The following is a 22,616-nucleotide window of genomic DNA, read 5'->3' as shown; positions in this document are numbered from 1 at the left end:
TAGGATGTTACATACCGCCTTCTTGATATCAGAACGTAACCCATTCTGGAACTTAATGCACTTAGAAAATTCTGCTCCCTCACCAACAAAGTGCGGGTAGAATTTCACAAGTTCATTAAACTTTGCCGCATATTCAGACACAGACATGCTGCCTTGAACCAAAGCCAGAAACTCAGTCTCGTTCTTCCCACGGACATCCTCCGGATAATACTTCCTCAAAAACTCTCTCTTGAACACCGTCCAGGAAATCTCTTCACCGGTTGCTTCTAACCTTGCCAAAGTCTCCAGCCACCAATCATCAGCCTCCACAGCTAACTGATGAGTGCCATACTTGACTTTCTGCTCTTGCGTGCAATCCATCACACGAAAGATCCTCTCCATCTCCTTCATCCAAGTCAAGGCTCCCTCGGGGTCATGCGTTCCCTTAAACACAGGAGGATTCTCCCTCTGGAAAGTCGCCAAACTCCGAGACCTTGCATTCTCATCCGTATGCATAGCTTCAGCCATAGCTTGCAATGCAGCAGCAATAGCAGCGTCATTACGTCCAGCCATCTCTAAACTTCATAATAACACCAAGAGAAGTAAGCCAAAAAAAAAAAATAACACAAGAATTGTTAGACGAAACGACACGACACTTGGTCGGACAAGACCGACCCGCTCTGATACCACTAATGTAACACCCCAATTCTACCCAGGCATATAGGTACAAATATCAGAGTATAAAAATTAAATTCATAAAAACAATTAGGGCGTTACACTTAAGTAACCACATAACCAAACATAATATACTCGCAAAAGATGCGTAACACAAATAATCAAAGAGGACGGATACACATAAACACCTGAATGTATTCATACTTATATAAATGCATCGGTAAACAAAATATCCACAACATTCTTCCAAAATACATCGCATGAGAAGGTATCCACAATACATAATACGAATGCATCTAAAGGATCAAATATACATCAAAAGGATCCTATAAGCATTATCTACAAAATAAGTGTTCGATCCCCCCTAGGTGTTACGTATCACGAGCGGACGACACCAAAACGGACGACTACAAAGAGAGCACCTACACTTGCGGATCACCTGCACATTACCCACGAGTAGGTAACATTAAGGCGGAAGGGTGAGAATACAATTCATAATGAAAGCATGATCAATATAGTAATGCCCACAATATCATTAAGAATCATATAACGAGATAATCCAATAAGTCAACCACAATCAATATATAAGTAATGCGGTACATGAATGATAACATAAATTATAAAGACTGACGATGATGAATGAGACCCGACTATGCGTATGCATGTGGTACCAAATACGGAGTAAAACTCCTCCTTGTCATTATGACAAATACACCTGCCAAGCATTATGCTGGGACTTTTTTCCACTCAGGAAGCCCGCAGGCTGTCGTCATCGAGCACGCAGCTCCCACTGATGACCTCTTGCCACTCAGGCTCATTCCATTACCGAGCATTAAGCCCCTACTGGTAACCATGCCCGCAGGCCATCTGTTAACAGCATTCCGCCATTAACGTATTGAAATGTTATGCTGTGCATACAAACGACTCGATTACACAACAACAACAACGATAATATAACTCGGTCACATATCCTCATCACACCGGTTATATTAATCCACGCGGATACATCATCAAAATTGCCACTCAGGCGTTCATATTCACACAGCACACATATACCGTCAAAACATACTTGATTAGCAAATATTATTTCACAAAAATACATTTATGAAAAATTCATTCAACCACTAACACACTCCTCCTTATCATAAAGCATACTCAAGGGTTCTCATAATACTTCAAACGACGCGTAGAAACGACCTACGGTTCAAAAGATACAACAAAACGAAGTTTGGAAAAACAAAATTTCACACAGTCCGCTTGAGCTCCGCTCAGCGGACCCAGACAGAGAATTCACCAAACGAAAATATAGAACCTCCGCTCAGCGGACCCAGACAGAGATTTCCTGCAAAAGAACCTCCGCTCAGCGGACCCCCCTCCGCTCAGCGGACCTGCGTAAACCCAGAAAAACCAGTCATGTAACAGACCGTCTCAGCTCCTCTAAACCATTCAAAACCCATTTAAACCTTCATCCCAACACCAATACAACACAAACATGCTATATATACACCTAATCCATGATTATCACATGGTTGAATCATCACATATTATCTTTGACCTATATTTCTTCATAAGCAAGAAAACATGGAGAAATGAAAAACAAACATGATCCATGGGAATATCTATCATCATAGTACACATACACACCACAAAATCAAGTTTATATCTTCAAAACTCACAAAACACACAATTTGCCATTGTTGAACAAGCTTGGAAAAGAGTAAGAACAAGAACAAAACACACAAAACTACAAGAATCATACAATCAAGATAAACTATATTCATCCCCCTTACCTTGGTTGGATTCTTGGCTCTAGCTTGGTTTGGATTCTACAACTCTCTTCTTCTCTTTGTTTTTCTCCTCTTTCTCTTCTCTTCCCAAGTTCTCTTTCTTTCTATCTCAAAATATCTCTTTTCCTCTCTATATCAAAATATCTCTTTCTATTTCTCTACTTTTCATTTCCCCCCACTCAACTTTCATAAATTCTAATTTTGGCCCAAATGTCACTAAATATCAATTCTAACCAATTAACATCCAAAACATAATAATTACACACATGGAAAGTAATAAGTAAAATATCAACATAATTAATATTTACCGACTGACTCGACTCGAAAACGGTAAAATTAGGAAAATGTAGCAAACATCACAATTAATCAGAAAAACACATTTACGGGCGTTACACTCTTTCTTTCTTGCATCGGTGGCATGTGGGAGTGAAAGCGTTTCTTTATTTATTATGCTTTTGAAAGCTTGAAATTTGTTTTTCATGCCATAAAAACTCTTTGAATCTTTGAAACATGAGTATAATGTATTTGTTAATCTCACTTTGTTTAAAAGTTAGGACTTATTTCAACTCTAAACTTGAAGTCAAAATTTTGGCTCGAATTTAAACTAAAAAAACACTAAAGAAATAGTTTCAGTAAATAAAAAAAATATGACGAGGAATATTCTTTACTCAAGAATAAGTTATTAAGACGTACGTACTCCACATCTTAACTATTAATTTTTTTAATCTAATAATTAAAAATAATAAATAATTATATATAGAGAAAAAATTAATACTCATTTATTTTAACCATTAACTAAAAAAATTAAAAGTTAAAATATAGCCAAAAGAAAAAACAAAATCAGCAAAACATCTATATAAATCTAAATTAGTAAATTAATTAAACAAATTAAATAACTTTAAATATATTTGATACGAATACCATCCGCAATCCACACCAATCCCTATACAATACATTCATGTTTATGTATTGGTTGAGTGGCATCCATAATGAAGAGCACCTCCACGTGTGGCGTGGCAGATGCGTATCATTCTGCCTTACCTTTACCCCTACGCTCTACTAACAGTAACAAAAATATTACAAAAAGCCAAGGGCAATAACGAGAATTCAAATAAAAAACAAAATCCAATGGACTGCATCTTAAGTAAAACAGTAGGATGAATGGTGATTCTGATAATATAAGAAAGAGTGGAGCCCAGTAAAGTGCAGTGCAGGAAAGAGGGACCTCAACTCAATAGCAACAGATACCGCCAACTTAGGTTCCCCAGCCACTACTCTAACGACACCCCCTAGCTGTACCCAGCTGTCTTCCACCCTCATCACACCCTACCCTCTTTTTTTTTCTTTACCCTTTTTATGTTATTATCACTAATATCTCTAATCTCTCACCTCTTCAACCAATTCAATTTCTTCATCCTTTTCCATTACCCAAAACTCACACTTTCACTGCACATCATGTTACTTCTACATTTCCTCAATTAATAACACTTCTCTTTTTTTCTTTTTTCTCAACTCTTTTGCTATGGATCCTTGTCCTTTTGTCCGTCTCACCATTGGTAATCTCGCCCTCAAAATCCCCGTTGCTTCCAAAGCTGCTCGCTCCGTCGTTCATCCGTCGTCTTCTCCATGTTTCTGCAAAATCAAACTCAACAACTTTCCTCTCCAGTCCGCTCAAGTTCCTTTCATTCCTCACGATAACCACTCACCTGACTCACAGTCACAGATTCAACCTATCGCTGCATCTTTCCATCTCAGTAAAGCTGATCTCGATAAACTCGCCGGAAAGTCTATTTTCGTTAAGAAACTCTGCCTGAACATCTCGATCTACACTGGTCGGAGTGGGACCACCTGTGGTGTTAACTCCGGGAGACTCCTCGGGAAGGTCTCTGTTCCGTTGAATCTCACCGGAGCTGTGACCAAGGCTACAGTGTTTCATAATGGATGGATTACAGTCGGAAAGGATGCGAAAGGCGCTTCTGCACAGTTTCATCTGAATGTTAAAGCGGAACCTGATCCTAGATTTGTTTTCCGGTTCGACGGCGAGCCGGAGTGTAGTCCGCAAGTTTTTCAGATCCAAGGCAACATTTCGCAACCTGTTTTCACGTGCAAGTTCAGTTTCAGAAACAATAATGGTGACCGTAATCAACGTTCAAGGTAAATTGACTCAACAATCCTCTTATTTCATTACAACGGTTTTAGGTAGAGATAGCGACATTACCCGCGTTCACCGTGTTAACGCATTTCGCGCACTTTGTTGTTTACTTTACTCTTTATGGATAGTGAAAATGAAAAGTTAAAGTTGAATTGAAAATTGAAAATATCTTATAGTTGAAAATTTGAATTAGTTGAATTTTACAAGTGGTTTAGGAGTCAATTTTAGGGATTCGGAATTTCTCAATCTGTAACCGTTTTCTGTTGCGAATTGAGTTTTGTTTGTATCTTCGAAGTTTGTTAACGTGACGGTAATTTATTCCGTTTCGTTTCAGATCATTGCAATCGGAAGCAGGAAGTTCTAGAAGCTGGTTAAGTTCGTTCGGAAGTGAACGTGAGCGTTCAGGGAAAGAACGGAAGGGATGGTCTATTACAGTTCACGATCTTTCCGGTTCGCCGGTAGCAGCTGCTTCAATGGTTACACCTTTCGTTGCTTCACCCGGTTCGGACCGGGTTAGTTGCTCTAACCCCGGTTCATGGCTTATTCTACGTCCTGGAGATGGTACATGGAAGCCCTGGGGGAAACTCGAAGCGTGGCGTGAGCGTGGTGGTTCCGATGGCCTTGGTTACAGGTTCGAGCTTATGCCGGAAACAAATGGAGGAATGAGTGCCGGAGGTATAGTCATTGCGGAGTCAACGTTGAGTTTGACTAAAGGTGGAAAATTTGTTCTCGATTTGAGTAGCCGTTGCGGTGGAAATGGTGGTGGAGGAGGTGGTGGTTTGAATGGTCGCGCTACGCCGGGAAGTGCGACTTCTCCGGTGTGTAGTCCGAGAGGAAGTGGTGATTATGGTTACGGGCTTTGGCCTTATTGTATGTACAGAGGGTTTGTTATGTCGGCGAGTATCGAGGGAGAAGGGAGGTGCAGCAAACCTACGGTGGAGGTGAGTGTGCCTCACGTGAATTGCACGGAGGATGCTGCGGCTTTTGTAGCGTTAGCAGCAGCCGTTGATTTAAGCGTGGATGCTTGCAGGCTATTCTCTCAACGGTTAAGAAAAGAGCTTTGTCAGCAAATGGATTTACTTGGATGAATTCTGTGTCGTTTCATGCTTTTGCTGGCCCTATGTTTACTTTTTTGAATTTTTTATGGGGTTGTTCAGTTTGAGTGAGGCATTTTGATTTTACTAGTACTAACAAACAATTTACAGGCTGTACAGGAATGGGTGTGTTATGTTAGAGTGGGGTTGTGGGTGGGTTCACGTGTGGCTTTTCGTTGATTTTCTATCTTTTTTTTTGTTAATTATGGGAAATCAAGAAAAGCTTTTGTTGTGTTTAACATTTTTTCTTCTTAAGAATTGCTACTGTTGCACTGACTCATAGCTCATGTGTTTTTGTGCTTTTCTTTTGTTTTTTGTGGTGTATCTTTGATTCCTTGAGTCATCCAAGGCTTAAGTTGTAAGTAACTTTTGTGTCGTTTTATCTTTTAGTGTATGAACCAATGGTAGATCTGCTAAAATTAGCAAAAGTAAGTTCACAAGTGATGCATGTGTTGTACCATGCATAAGTTGTTTTCACTATTGGATTATTTTACTTGCATCATAAAATTTACATTGTTTCATAATCAAAAGCATGAAAAAAATAAAGGCAAATGCCAACCTCTTCTAGGACATTTGTAAAGGAAAGAAATATAGAATATTATATTCAAATATGGAAGTAATTTTTATGTATTCAATTATTTGAAAGTTAACAACTTATTTTTCTTGATAATTTTAATTATTTTTTTAATAATAAAGTAGGCTAAGTACACATGTATAAGTTCTTAGTATATTATTTCTTTTGTTCCATAATAACTATTAGATTTAATAAATATATATTTATTTATTTTAAAAAATATATATTTTTACATTTTCAATATAACATAAATAATTTAAATTATAATCTCCCTATTTTTGAATATCTTCAATTTTCTTAGGAAAATTACCTGTTATCATGAGTATTATTTTTGTTCATAATAATTGTTACATTTAATAAATATATTTATTTTAAAATATAATTATTTTTAACTTTCAATATTAAAATAAAAATATCGGTTACTTTTTAATTACATTCTCTCGACTACTTGTGTTCAATGACATGTTTGGTTCCAGTGTTAGCATTGACAAGTCAGAATTCTCAGAGTCGAGTTACGAGCTCACTAAAGTCGAGAAGAAGAATTAGATATGATGAGCATTAATGGAGTGAGACCAGACAAAAATAATCAAGAACGAAAGTGATAGTTCTGACGAAGATTTTTCTAAAGAAGAAGAGATGGAGTTATTCGTAAAGCGCTACAATCGATATATGAGGAAACATAAGCTCAATCCGTCAAAAATATGATTAATTTCAAGAAATCTTATATGCACAAGAAGGAACATAAAAAAAAAAAAAGGAAGAGGATGTTACATGCTTTGAATGCGAAAATTTAGGTCAATGTCAATAGACGTGTTCACGTCTTAATAAACATCATAAGTAAAAGATAAGAAATTATACAATACGAAGGGCAAAAATGCCAAAGGCCGTAAAGTCTATATTGCTTAGGAAGAGGACATTGATAGCTCCTCTTCATCTCCCTGTTTAAGTTTAGATGATAAATGTGTCAACCTATGCTTGATTGCACATAAGAAAAATGAAGACTCAGAGGTATATAATTTTGACCATGAAGTTAAACCTTCTTATAAATAATTGTTGAAAACGTTTAGTGAAATGCATATAGATACTCTAAGTGGCTTTTAAGAAAAAAATTTCTCCAAAGAAAACCCATTCCATAAAATGAAAAGGATATTAATGATCTGATTTAGATTTCAACATGCATTTATGGTTGATGAGCGTTTTAATGCTTCTAATACTTTAGCTAAAAAGGTAGTAAAAATGGATTTTGTTACTTGTCCAATTTTAAATATTGAAAATTAAAATATTAAAGCATATAAAAAGGTTGTTTCAACTTCAAAACCTCTTGAGTTTCTCTATATAGATTTATTTGGCCCTTCAAGGACAAGAAGTTTAGGCGGTAACTACTGCGGGTATGTAATTGTGGATGACTATTCTAAATTTACTTGGACATTATTCTTAACCCATAAGGAAGAAACCTTTAAGGTTTTTGTTAAATTTGCTAAGAGTGTCCAAAATCTTTTCGATTTGAAAATTATGATACTCTGTAGTGATCATACCAGTGGGTTTATAAACCCATCAGTTTGAAAACTTTTGTAATGAAAATAGAACCATTCATAATTTCTCATGTTCGAGAACTCCGCAACAAAACAGTGTTGTTTAGCGCAAAAAAATGTATTTTAAAAGAAATGGCTCGCATAATGATAAGCGAAATGACTTTGCCTAAGTACTTTTGGCGGATGCAATTAATATTGTATGTCATGTCTTAAACGTAACAGGGTGGTCATTAGACCAATCCTAGAGAAAATACCCTTTAAAACTAATCGTAATAATTTTCAAAACTAAAATCAACGATCATCTTATATAAACATAGGAATATTAGGACTTTGTAATCAAACTGGTAAATGAGAAACAACAATCTCTTTATTACTTTGATATAAATAACGTGTTTATGGCGTGTCATGTTTTTGGTGCCGTTTTCCGGGTTCATTTTTTATATTGAATTCTATTGTTCCGCCATCAAGACTAAGACACCCTAGTTAGTTTTTATTTTGTAGTTATTCGCATTTTTGGTTGAACGCAAAGGACCAAAAGCCTTGGGAATCTCGCTGATCTGATAAACAAAATAGAACTATATTTCTACGAAAGGCGTCAATAACAACATCAATTACTAGTGATGGAAGCCCTTGATCACGCCTTAAAAGATTATGCTACCTAAATGAGGAGCCACGCTCAAGTATTGTGCGCCCAGTGATTGAGGCAATCAATTTTGAGCTAAACCCTTCTTTGTTGTCTATGGTACAACAAAACCTGTTCCCTAGTTCACCGACACACGATACTAATTTGCATTTGTCCAATTTTGTTGATTTCTGCGACATCATTAAAATAAGTGGTGCTGACCCTGTCGTAATTCGACTGAGATTATTTTTATTTTCCCTGAGGGATAAAGCCAGAGCATGGCTGAAGTCCTTACCCTACAATTCCATTACGACATGGAACAAGCTTAAAATTTTCTAAGCTTATATTTCCCAACGAGCAAAATTTCTTAGTCTTAAATCAAATGAAGCTTTAACGGTTGGGAAAGGTTTAATGATATGCTCAAGCTTTTCCCCATCACAAACTTGAAAAGGGTTAATAATTCATACATTTTACAATGGTCTTCTCTATTCGACGAGAATGACTATAAACATTGTTGTTGGCAGAGCTTTGATAAAAAATAGATCGTAGATGCTTATGCATTCATAGAGAATATTGTGAGAAACCACTACCGATGGGGATGAAAATATGCCCCTAATGAGAAAGTCTCTAAAAAAAGAGGCTTCAAAAATTTGATAAGAAAAAAAAAAGGCTTCAAAATTTTGATAACATGTGAAATTTGCGGAGTAGTCATTCAAACCAAGTAGAACAGGGAATTCAAAAGTAAAAACCTACACACAAATGTAGTCCTTAGACAATTGGTATCTAAATTAGACTATATAGATTCCCATAAAAATGTTGGAGACTCAAATCTCCCAAGTGGCTCAACAACAAGCAACTTCATCTTCCCCTCTCGGAACAGTTATGAGACAGCCCGAACAAAACCCGAGAGGCCATGCTAATGATGTGATGTTGAGAAATGGTAATCATCTAGAAGACGTGATTAAAAAGGATAAAGGTAAAATTAAATAGTGTAAGCCAACACTACCCGCAATGGAGGTTGTTGAATAAGAGGAAAAAAAGAATTCTATGTTGACTCTCCTTTGTATAAACTACCAATTACGTTTCCACAAAGTCTTGCAAATGCCAAGATAGAAGTACAGTTTAAGAAGTGTGTGGATTTGTTAAAAAAAACTCCACATTAACATTCCATTCATAGAGGACCTATCTCAGATGCCTTTGTATGCAATGTTTCTTAAGGAAATCATATCCAACAAGCAAAAATTTGACGATAATGATAATGTTGCACTTACTGAAAAGTATAGCATCGTTATCCAAAACAAGGTAGTCCTAAAGTTGAAGGACCTAGGGAGTTTTACAATTCCATACGTTATAGGAACAACAATTTTTGAGAGAGTTATGTGTGATTTAGGTGCAAACATCACCCTGATGCCTCTTTCAATATGTAAAAAAACCTTTGTTTTAGTGAAATAAAGGCCAGCAAAATGTCATTATGATTGGCTGACATATTTATAAAGTATCTAATAGGAATACTAGAATATGTTTCAATAAGGATCGACCAAATGTATATAACCATTGGTTTTGTGATCATGGAAATTAAGGAGTATTATGAAATCCCAATTATTTTAGGTATGACTTTCCTAGCCACAGGTGGTATTATATTAAGCATGAAACAAGGAAATCTCACCTTTGAAAATAAGGGACGAGAAGATTGAGTTTAAATTGGCCAAAATTACGAAAACCCCCTCATTTGAATACTCTTGTTTCAGTATTGACATAATTGATCGATGTGCCAAATAGGATCCCTTTGAACCACCTAGAGACGAATTAAAAGTTTGTTCGGTAGAGAGCACAAAAAAAGGAAAGAGCAAATGGAAAAGCTGAAACCTATGACATGTTATTAGGAAATCCTATCTCCTAACATAAAAAAAATTGAAGTGCTAACTCAAGAGGCGGTTCTAAGGTGAAGTTTAAGGGAGGGAGCACCTAATTAGAGGTGCAAATGGTCAAGCTAGTGACCTTAAAAAATCAACGTGTAGGAGACAACCCACAAATTTGTGCAATTTAATTTTGTAGGAATAAATGATACGTGTCAACTAATGTTGATCAGGAGTGGGGTAAATGATATAAGCGGAGCAACAAAGTCAAAATCGTTTTTCACTGGCTCCATCATAAAATATTATGAGCTTTCTCTCGCATTTTTCTTTTACTATTTACATTTGAGATATTGTACAATTTAATTATTGGATGGGGGTTTCTTATAGTATTTATGATTTTGGAAATTTCTTGTTTTTGTATGTGACTGCTGTTGAATTTTCTCTTTTATTGAATCATGCTAAAATATGAAGAAAAAAATATAAATTGGATTTATTCATTGTACGAAAAATAGAAAAATTCATGAGATGTGAGGCCCAAGTTTAAGGATTTTGAGAAATATTTAGCCATCGTTCTTATCCTTACGCCTAAAGCCTCCCGACTAGATATTAATTTTGTCTGTCTTGACTTGTAATCTTTGAAGCTTTGTCAATTTTTTTTTGAAATTCACATATTAATGATCTGTCATAATATTGTTTTTATGTTTGTGCATATGCGTTGTTGAGTTGGGGATAGAAAAATAAATAAAAGAGCATGAAGTCAATAAAAGGCATATGTGTTTACTAAGTTGGGTAAAACTCACCTGTTCAATCGAATTAAGTAGGGGTGATCGCGGTGCGGTTTTGACGAAAAAAATCATCCGAACCGCAAGAGAAAAAATCGTGCGGTTTGGTTTGGTTCGGTTGGCTTTTAAGAAAAATCCGAACCAAACCAAACCAACCTAATGCGGGTTGGTTCGGTGCGGTTGGTTCGATTTTTTAGAAATATTTTATTGAACCATTCATATACATATAGATGATAACAAAACTTTGTATTTAGACATTCATACACTATTAAATAACAACAAAACCCGTCATATTTAGATAATAACTTTCTATTTAATATGTAAAAATTAAATTAGACAAAAGTGGAATAATAAACATAAAATAATAGTATAAACCAATATAAAAATTATTAGAATGAAACAAAAAAATAGAAGATACGAGAGATTAGTGAAGGTGAAAAAGAAAAAACAAAAGAGTTGAGAGATTAGAGAAGAAGATGTGCGATAAAAACGAAACTGAAATAGGGAACATTTGCCTAAAAATGAGAAGGTGAAAAAGAAAGAATATAAGAGAGTAGAGATTATAGAAAAAGAGGGAAAATGTATGTGGCAAAGAAGACGCGATAATGCTATTAGAGATTTGAGAAGATCGAGACTTAAATCATGTGTAAGGATGAAAAAATTGTTCGTAATCATAAGGTTAAAGGATTATAGATTTAAGTTTGGGTTGGATGTGAGTTAAGTAAAAGTTAGGTTGTAACATAATGCGGTTTGATTCGGTTTATAAAATACAAACCGCAAACCAAACCGAACCATGCGGTTTTGTTAAAAGATGACCCAAACTAATCCGAACCAAATGCGGTTTTTTGCGGTTTCGGTTTGGTTTGGTTTGGTTTGCGGTTTTCTATTGGGTTGGTTTGGTTTTGATCACCCCTAGAATTAAGTCATACTTTTTTCGCATTGTTTGCTTTGATTTGTTTGGTTGTTTGATATTTTAGGAAAACATTGATTGTAAGGTGAATCTAAGTTCTATGAAAAATCCATCAAAACCAAAAGCAAAAAGCATATAAGAAGATAAAATGAAAGAAAATACCTCATGACAATGTATATTACAACCATGGTGTAACAATAATTACAAATGTAATTTGCATTGAGAAAAATATTTGTTTTCTATGCTAGGCAACCCATATTACAACCAGGTAGTAATAAAAATTACTCCTCTAATAATTATTATGGGCACCCCGTAATTTTTGTTAGACATTAATATTCTAGTGGCCGTTTTGGCATTCCAAGTTCTGACTTTTTCTTTGGCAACATATGGGCTTCCCACTCATTTTTCTCCATAATTAAGAGTTTTTTAGTGCGGAATGAATTGCCTTAGGCCTATATAAATGCTTGTAAAACTTAGAACATAATACCAAGCAACATATTACTTTTATGATTCAACACTTAGAATTTTTTGCTTTTACTTTCCCTGCAAGTTTTACTTATCTCTTGATGTTTGGAGTATTTTTGTAATTTGTTTCACTGTAATTAATACATATAATTTATCTTGATTCACACTTTGTTAATCATGTCATTGCTTATATTCAAAATCATGTATGTTTATATCCTTACCATGCTTGAGTAGTCATTTAGGATTTGGGACATGAGGATTGTCCGAATGACAAACCTCATGTACGTTCTCTACTAAAATTCAAATTACAAGAAATAATATTTGTTTTAATTTTATGTTTTAAATGCTTAAATTCACTACGAAAGTAGGAATGACTTAGGCATCAATTACATGTTGAAAGGGTGTGATTTATGCCTGATTTAGAAAACTTGGACAACTAAACCTGAGGCAACGAAAGTGTCTCAATCTTAATTGAGAAAAAATTCACCTTTTTAAATATCAAAAAGGCTTCAAAGGATTCTAAATGAACGTACTAACTTGTGAAAGCAGTAGCTCGTTAGTTTATGACAAGGTAATGCATTAACAAAAATAGGAATTACGATATTTTATATTTTCTTCTACAAACGTATTTCTTGTAATTAACTGGAATTTAGAACCCATTGAGTAATTTTAGAACATGAATCATAGTCTTGAATCTTTTTTTATTTTATAAATTGTTGAAACTAATTGTAATAATTGTCAAAACAAAAAATAATGATATTCTTAGATAAATATGGGAATATTAGGATTTGGTAATCAAACTGGTCTATGAAGAACGACAATCTTTTTACTACTTCGACAGAGGTCGAGCGCTTGCGGTATGTCACCTACCATCTATCTTTAATAATGACATCAAGGATGAATAATCTATATACTCTACCAAAATCATCAGACATCTTCTTCTTAGTCATAATTTAACTACTTGAGTGACTACACATAAAAGATTTTTTGCCACAACAAAACCTTCTCCACATAACCCGTCTAATAATGGTTGGACTCACAAACCATCTCTGCCATATGATGCTTCTATGGAGAACAATTTAATTCTCTTGAGAATAATGTCAACGCCAACCACAAGGTAACATGTAGAGAATATGATGGTTAATATGCGAGGAGGAAGCTTGTACATGTATTTAGCCTCCAAAACCTGTAACATGTCTTCATTATAAAGAGGTCACTTCAAATGACCCAAACATTTTCATTGTTGTTGTGAAGTATTGATATGCAACCTTATAGACATTTATTAACGTAAGCCTTCATCTTTTTACCCTCCTCCTCAATATGATATCCTTTACGATCCACATAATCTTGTGTAGAGTTGTACAACGCATCTCAAATACTTTGATGGGGCCATATGCTTCTCTCCTTGTAGCCAAGTAACCTAAAGTGTGATGTTGCTGCAAGGACTTATGATCCTTTGACCCGCAATCCCGCCTATTCTAAGGTTTTGCCATCCGTAAAATGCAACAAGGAAAAAGTAATAAGAGAACCCAAGATCCTATTGATCCCAACTCAATGTTGAAGCGGTAAAGCGGCAAGCAACAAAAGTTTTAGAAATATTTATTTGGGGAGTTATCGTCTCCACAAGGACCAGTGCATTGAACTACCATTCAACAAGGAAAAAGTAATAGGAGAACCCAAGATCCTATTGATCCCAACTCAATGTTGAAGCGGTAAAGCGGCAAGCAACAAAAGTTTTGGAAATATTTATTTGGGAAGTTATCGTCTCCACAGGGACCAGTGCATTGAACTACCGTTCAGCAGTTTCCGAAGTTATGAGTTTGGATTTGAATGGTTAAAGCATAAAAACATAAGATTAAATATTGACACAACAAGAATTCATTCCTCATAGAGAAACAACTTATTAGGCATTGCATATAATCTACTTCTCACAAACCTAAACTTATCGACTAGTTATACTCAACCTACAATACTCGTTAGTATCATCCATCATTGCTCAAAAACCCTAAGTCATTTCTAACCCAAAGTAGAGAGAACTACTATATCATCTCGGTGACGATCTCTCATCCAACCTCAACAACACATCAGACATCTATATCAATTGTATCGACGATCTCTCAACTGACACAACTAACCCAGAAGCATTAAGCTTCGACACCCATAAAGATTTTTAGCTCTAAATCTATCTCTAAAATCCATAAACTAACAGATAATCATCCTAGATAACGATTTTAACAATGTATGTCTATAACAACCCAAACCTAGAGCACAAAACAAAAATCTAAGACAACAATCAACAAAAATTTGTAAAGCAGATTTTATATAACGCCATGGGCGACAAATATACATGAGTTAAAATCAAATACATATACAAAACCCAACTAAGAGAAATACATAGAGAGAAAGAGAGATAAACCACAAATCTTCCAGGTTTTCAATGTCGGTCAATGAACAATCCACCTCCGAATCACCAAATGCAAGACCCTAAGTTGTTTCCTAAGCTAATCTAACAAAGGAATGAGGTTGATGAAGTTGGGAGAGTAAAAATCACCATCAAACAACATAACCCTAACAAATGAAATGAAAATGAAATATATACAAAATTTGTCTTGACGCTTTGGCCCAACGAGCAATTTGTTTTTCCCGACGAAACCTTTTAATCAGGCCACACAGCCTGCGCCACATCAATAAGTTGGCAAAAATATCTCTGTTCGCTCGGCAAAGGGAAGCTTCGACCAACGAATCCTTATTCAGTCGCCCGACGACCAAGAGGCGAACCCAATCAGTAGCGAAGGGAAAAATTTTCAACTTCACGCTCGCCCGATGAAGGAGAGCTTCACCCGACGACCCACACCAGAAGCAGTAGCTTGCCCGACGAATGAGAGCTTCGCCCAGCGACCGACACCATTCTGCACTTCTTATTTTCTTCATTCCATTGACTTTCTTTCTTTATCTTATTTCTTTATTAATCCAAAATGCTTCCTTGGAGCTTTATTCCTCAATGCTCCATACTTAGCTCAAATACTTTCAAAATGAATGGAAAACTATTAGTCGGTACATAAATGAATAAAAACACGAGTATAAACAAACTAAAGTATTTATACACTAAGTTGAGATTATTCAACGGAAATACAACAAAAACACGATAAGTATCTCAAAATTATATATACAAAAACACTACAAGTTGACACTTATCACTCAACAACCACCTTGTAAAGAACATCTTTTAGTTCAGGATAGAAAGCAAGAGGACAACTATGAAACATATTTTTTCTAGTAAAGATAGATGATGTGAAGACTCTATCAAACTTTCATACAAAGATATAATATTTCGAAATATTTTTAAATTATTTTTAACCTATGTTTAGACAATTATTTTTAACCTAAATTATTTTTAACTCACATTTCTAATAGACTTTTATTTGAGTAAAAAAAGAAAAGTTTGATAACAAGTGACAATAGTTTGTTCACTAACATAACGAGATCAAAGTCACATTACATCTATGAAACATGGAATTCGACACAAACACTTTGACATTAATAATATCAAAAAATCGGAGACCTATAATAGTATTTAGGCTTCACTTATCCCTCATCAACTATTAAAAAAGTTAAAAGTGTTTTAATCAAAATTAATGTCTTTGATTCTTTAATGATACTAACATTGTTTCGATATACATTTAACTCTTCTTTTTATGTGTTTGAGATTGTCCAAAAAAATAAAATAATGGAGTTGAAGAAAAAATATTATTTATTAAATATTTTTCTAAATCGTCCATATGGAATGTTGAACAACGATAAAAGAATGTCGAAATAGATAAAAGAGATATTTGTCTAATTTTATTAATTTATATCATACAAATATTTAACATGTGTCAGACACTACTACACGTCATCCATGATACTTGGTGACTTTAGATTAGAGAATTAATACTATCCCTTGATATGTGTTTGTATATTGAAAGCAGCAATTAATTTTAATCTGGCTTCCTAATAAAAAAAAGATTTTTTCTTTAGCCACCTCCCTATGGGGGTGACCCCCAGCGAAAAACCAAAACTACCCCTGCTTCGGAAATGAACTTCCGAAGCGCTTTTTTTTTTTGAATTTTTTTTTGTCTTCGGAAATGAACCTCCGAAGATGTCAAAACCGTTAATATTTCGGAAGTTCATTTCCGAAAATATTTCTGCATATACAAATTTCCCTCCTTCACTATTTCATCATTTTTCTCCAACACTTTTCCAAACCCTCCACAAAACCCAATCAATCTCCATCCATTTTTCGTCCTAAAGTCAAGTTTCAAACCGTTGATCACGTTAAAGGGAGCATAAAAAGCTACAATTTCAGGTAAACATCACTTATTTCATTCCCTATTTCACTACATTGATTCAACAAAATTCTGCTGAACACTGATATAATTCGGAAGTTCATTTCCGAAATATGTTACCTAACATATTTCGGAAATGAACTTCCGAAAATAGGCCTGGCAGTAAAAAAAAAACAGTTTTGGCCAACTTTTGATAATTTATTCATTTGTTAGGTATGGTGCATCCGGACAACATTGTGCAAGACGATGGAGTATTAGTTCCGGAAATTTTCAACGTTAATAACGATCCGGTTATTGACGTTACTCCTATGATCAATGCGGTCGATGTTCGACAACATTTTACAATTGATCGGAGCTTCGGCGATCGCGAACAATTGCTTGATTGGGTTCGGAAGGAAGCTAACAAAAATGGATTTGCAATTGTTATTTTAAGGTCGGACAACGGAAATAGTAGGCGGAAAGCTTTCGTTGTTTTGAATTGCGAACGGGGTGGTAGTTATGTACAATCAAACCGGGTGCTAAAACACGAGGACACGGGGTCGAGAAAGTGCGGGTGTCCCTTTAAGTTGCGTGCCACTCGGAGGGTTGATGATTTGTGGCGGTTAACCGTGATTTGTGGAATGCATAATCATGCCTTGGATGTCAAGTTACACGGGCATCCAATGGCATGTCGTTTGTCCCGCGAAGAGAGGAATGTGATATCGGACCTAACGATAGTCAAAGTGGCGCCTCGCAACATACTTGCCGATTTGAAGCGTAAGAAACCGGATAGCGTTTCAATTTAGACAACACACTAAGCAATCAACAAAATGCAAAATTTATGTCTGTTTCTGCATAATTCGGAAATGAACTTCCGAAATATACATGTCTGGAGCCTATTTTCGGAAGTTCATTTCCGAAATGTCCCCTGAGGCAGGATAAGGTTTGTTAGGCCATCAATGCTCCAATAAGTCTATAAATACACACTCTTCTTCATCCTCTCCACACCACAAAACACAAATGACACAAACCTACCCCCACCTAGCATTCGTCTACTTTGAAACCGGCTACCCGATGCCGTTCCAATTTCGCTTCTCGCGCGACACGCCGTTTGCGGAGTTGATACCGTCGCTCAACACGCTTTTGCGCTATCCCGAGAATCGAAAGGTTGTCAAGCTCGAGTACCGCTCGCCATCGCTTAACGACGAGGGAGGCATTAAGTTCACACCTTTTGAGATCAAGAACGACGAAGATTTGGCGGTTTTGTGGACAACGTTCGACCGATTTTCTTTGAAGGGTCCGATCGAGTTGGACGCGAAACTTCAAAGATCGGCGGACGATGTTATCAAAATGTTGACTCATCCCCACCTACCTGTGATCAACAATATGTAACTTTGATTATATGTAATATTATCGTTGTAATCTTCACCCGATTAAATAAAGCGAATTGTTGTTGTTTTTCATTTTATTCTGTCCAGACATATTTTCGGAAGTTCATTTCCGAATTCCCCAAGGGGGGTGCGTCCGGAGATGAACTTCCGAAACACCACATTTTCTGAAAATGTAACTTTATTTCGGAGATGCATCTCCGAAATCAATATTTTATATTAAAAAAAACACGTTTTCGGAGATGCATTTCCGAAATCACCTTTTTTTTAAAAAAAAAGTACAGTTTCAAAAATGAACTTCCGAAACAAGGGGTATTGTGGTAAATTCACCATGAGTGGGCAAGAAAGTTGGGAGGTGGGTGAAGAAAAATTCAAAAAAAATTGTAGTTAGAGTGAGTGATGAAGGAGTATTAAGGATTAGTTTATTACTTGTTGAAGAATGCGTGCGTGCACGCTATGCTTGAATGATGTGGATGATAGCTGTAACGCAGTGTAGTTGCAGACTCAGATTTATAATCCCGGCGTGCTTTAAGGGAAGTAAGTAAGCAATTAAGCACATTAATAATCATATACAACTCACAAGTCATTGGATTTTGAAGGGTTCTCGTGACATTAACAAAAACCGTAAGGCGTAGTTGGCAACAAATCAAATTACGTACACTTTACGCATATTATATTTTATATACTCCTATTTGAGAACTTTGGATTCTTTGATATGCACGAGGGAGGGCCAGCCAATGAATTTAAAGAAAGTGTTAATATAATATTATATGCATGATTACAAGTCATAATGAATTAAAATATGTGTGACTCATAGATGACTGGGCCAGGGAGGAGGGTACAGTACAGATACTACAGTGTGTTTGTTGAGAGGTTGGTAATGTAATGGTGATGGTGTAATGACGTGTACTTGTGTGCATGGGTACTATCGTCCAACGCTATTTTTCTCTTACGTTTCCTTAGGGCACGGGATCAATGTCAATTTGCTGTAGATACAACCCAAATATAAAAGGGGAGGTTAACAGACAAGTTGAAAGAAAATAAGGAATTGTAGTTATTAAATTCAAAATGCTGACAAATGCAGGTTTATATATATATAAGCGGATCCAGAATAATTTTAAGGTGAAGGCAGAAAAAATTATTAATATATGACAAAAATATAATAATGTTAATTTATTTTATTTTATAAATTACAACTGTTTTTTATATATTTTTTGGCTTTAAAAATATATTTTTGTTAAGAGTTTTTGATAATTTAAGTTGGTGTAAGCGACTAACACGGGGTATAAATGGTTAGAAGCATCAAAATAAGTCAAATAAATTAAAAAAATATGATTTTGAAATTGGTGTATCGGTTACGCAATGACAAACTCAGGTTGGTTTTGATAACAATTCTCAGGTTGGTAATGCAGTTAATAGACAGCAGCTTCTGTTTTCACTTATAGAGTCGGCTGCGCCGGTTAGAGACTTACCGGATAGACCTTTTTGGAGATATGATGTTGACTCAGGCATAGGCGACGTTAGGGTCCGGCCAGGGTGGGCAAGTGCCCAGGCTGGGGCCCAATCCAATTTTTTTTTCAGCCCAAATGTTTTTAAAAAAACAAAAAATTAAAAAAAAAAAAAAGAGGAAAAGGGTTTGTATCGTACGACTGAGAAAGGAAGAGGAAATGGATCTGAAAATTTCATGCTCTTCTTAACTCCCTCCGTCCCTCTATTTCTCGCCAGCCGCCACCGCCCACCTCACCGTCCACCGCCCACCGCCCACCGCCCAGGCCCACCGACTCCTTCCTTCTCCTCTCCCTCTTTTGCTCCTTGCTCGCCTCCTTCCATCGGCAGCTCGGCTCAAGGTGTGTATTTATTAAGATTTGCATTTTCAGTTGAAGCTTGTAGTTACTTAAATGTTTAGGTGAAGAAATTAGAACGGATGGAATTAGAATTGTAGTTTCAGTATGTAGTTTAGGTGAAGGAATTAGAATTGAAAGAATTAGCAGCTTGTAGTTTCAGCCACTGGGTACCGTAGAATTGAAAGAATTAGCAGCTTGTATAGGTTTTGGAGAAAAGTAATAGATTCCACTACTGCATAATTTGGTGGTTATATTATATACTGTTTTTTTTCTTAGCTTAATTGATATTCTTTTAGGTGATTTTGGTTTTTATGGATTCTTTTAAGTGCTTTTGCTTTTTGGTTTTTGGTTTTTATGAATTTTTAAATATTGGATAGAGATTTGTTAAAAATATGAATTCTTAAAGTGAGATCAAGTATAAATTATACTTGGTTAGAATACATTGAGATCAAGGATGCTGCTTATTGAATTAGCTTTGATATTACCGGTGTCGACACATCCGTTGAAAGAGCCTTTTTAGGAATGAAGATTATCAAGTATAAATTACGCAATAAGATCAACGATGTATGGTTCAATAACTTGATGGTATGTTACACAGAGCGGGAGATATTCAAGTCACTTGATGATATTGATATTATTCGAACATTCACCGTAAAGAAGTCTCGGAAAGGACATTTGCCTCGTGATTTTATTTAACATCCTATCGTAAGGTTATCGTTCATCTCTTTTTTTCTGTTTAATGACTATTTATATATTATATACAATGAATTTTTGGTATTTAAATTTTTTGCCCAGGCTTTAAAACTTTTCTGGCTTCGCCACTGGACTCAGGTTATAATTCGAAAGGAGGGTACGAGATATTGGCTGGCAGCGCGGACGTGGAGGAATTGGACGACGGTATAGAGAAAGCTTTTAGAAATTTGTGGACTACCGATGTGCCTTTAAAAGTTAGAGCTTTCATATGGAGGTGCTTTCTCGATAGAGTTGCAACTAAAGATCAGCTTCTTAGGCGAGGTATTCCGTTCCCAATTCTGATTTTAATTGTGTTTTTTGTCTGAATGCTCATGAATCTCTTGATCATCTCCTCTTCTACTGTTTGTTCTCTGTTCTGGTTTGGAGAAACATGTTCCATTGGCTGGGGTGGACGCTGGGGTTCGATTCTAGCGTTTGGAAAAATTTTATGTTATGGGGGAATAGTGTTAGGAGGTTCTGTAATAGTAGAAGAAAGGAGGGGATTATTTGGGCGGCGGTGGTGTGAGGCATTTGGAAGTTAAGAAATGAAGTGATATTCAAGGAAGGGATTTGTAACATGGACGATCTTTTGTGGAATATTAAGTTCACGGCATGGAAATGGTTGCTTACCGGTAAAATTGCTAACTCCAAGTGTAATTTCTACGAGTTTAGTAGAAATCCGTTGTTTTATTTCAAGTAGATGTCACTTGGTTTGTAATTTTCGTCTTTGAGCTGTTTTGCGCTTTTGTAAGCGGGTTCGAGTACCCCTAGTACTCGTTTTAGTGAAATCCTTACTTATAAAAAAAACAATAACTGATTATCACTGTTAGTTAATTTATTTATTTGAGCAGTTGTAGTTAGGGGTGTTCAAAACCAAACCGGTCCAATTAAAAACCACAAAATTAAATCGAACCGAACCAAATCGCAAAAAAGCCGCATTTGAGTCGGATGTGTTTGAGCCATTTTCTAACAGAATCGCACTGTTCGGTTCGGTTTACAGTTTGTATTTTGCAAACCGAATCAAACAAAACCAAACCGCATTATGTTACAAAATCTTACTAACCAATATATATTGTTTTAATTCTTTAGAGAAATCAACAAGTATTGTGTGTATATTTTATTTTATTCTTTATATGATATTTATTTTAATTTACATATAAATAAAAAAATAAAAAACTATAAATTTTATTATAATCTTTGTATGATATTTATTTAAGAATGCATATTTCATGTATATCATTCTTTAGACTTAAGATAAATTTATAAGACTCAATTTTATGTATCAAATTTTAAATTTATTTTGACAATTATAAACTTTTTTTATGGTAGTGTTGTAACTCGGTTTTTTGAGGCGAACTGACTCCTTGCTCTTTTTTTTATTATTTTTTTTATTTTATGCAAGAGTCGCCACCGACTTTTATTTTATCCAAAAAAGGAAAGGCATAAAAGAACAGGAAAGACCTTTTGACAGATTTTGGGTTCGGGGGGTTGGTTATACAAAGGGAAGGTTTTAAGCACCCTTTGTATCCATGGTTATCCATGGGCTCTTAGTTTTGCTTAGATCACTTTTGCTCTTGTTTGATTTTTAAAATAAGCTCGGCAAGACATTAAGCCTTGTGCCTACATACCTCCTCGGTGCAATGGAGAAGTCAGAGCTAATGTAGTTCCGCTTAAAAGGAAAAACGGTTTAAAAAAACGAATAAACACTTTATCATCGTCGGAGAGAAATACTCGGCCATTGATCTTGAGCATGAGAACAAATGAGTTCTTTGCATCGCTAATGAAAGAAGGGCTCCAACTCGGATGAAAATCAACGAGTATGACACTATCTCTTTCACGTGGAAAAGATTCCATTATATCAATCAATCTCAAAATCGTGGGGTATCTAAACTCACTACAACACTTAATCGTGTCTAAACT

The 22,616-nt window shown here is 35.6% G+C and overlaps 1 protein-coding gene and 1 long non-coding RNA gene across 5 annotated transcripts; both read left to right on the top strand.

The window, feature by feature from the left end:
- Positions 1-3,635: 3,635 nt before the first annotated feature.
- LOC131660133 (uncharacterized) lies at positions 3,636-5,999 on the top strand. Its single transcript, XM_058929289.1, has 2 exons — positions 3,636-4,595; positions 4,928-5,999. The coding sequence occupies exons 1-2, from the start codon at positions 3,964-3,966 to the stop codon at positions 5,679-5,681; spliced, it is 1,386 nt and encodes a 461-aa protein (XP_058785272.1). The 5' UTR covers positions 3,636-3,963; the 3' UTR covers positions 5,682-5,999.
- A 13,437-nt stretch (positions 6,000-19,436) lies between these two features.
- Positions 19,437-21,754, top strand: LOC131660132 (uncharacterized). 4 transcript variants are annotated; one of them, XR_009300742.1, is made up of 3 exons: positions 19,437-19,967; positions 20,563-20,669; positions 20,796-21,754. It is a non-coding gene; the product is annotated as an uncharacterized LOC131660132 (long non-coding RNA). The 4 variants fall into 4 exon arrangements; XR_009300740.1 differs by having other exon boundaries at positions 20,760-21,754; XR_009300741.1 differs by having other exon boundaries at positions 20,563-20,674.
- The last annotated feature ends 862 nt before the right edge of the window (positions 21,755-22,616 follow it).

Source organism: Vicia villosa, linkage group LG3 (assembly GCF_029867415.1).
Source record: "Vicia villosa cultivar HV-30 ecotype Madison, WI linkage group LG3, Vvil1.0, whole genome shotgun sequence".
Classification (NCBI taxonomy): Eukaryota; Viridiplantae; Streptophyta; class Magnoliopsida; order Fabales; family Fabaceae; genus Vicia; species Vicia villosa.
Note: the sequence above shows the minus strand (reverse complement) of the source record. Positions and strands in the feature narration are given on the sequence as shown.

Coding starts and splice junctions, on each gene's coding strand:
- LOC131660133 (XM_058929289.1), top strand. CDS start 3,964: ATGGATCCTTGTCCTTTTGTCCGTCTCACCATTGGTAATCTCGCCCTC. Junction 4,596..4,927: donor GACCGTAATCAACGTTCAAG/GTAAATTGACTC, acceptor GTTTCGTTTCAG/ATCATTGCAATCGGAAGCAG.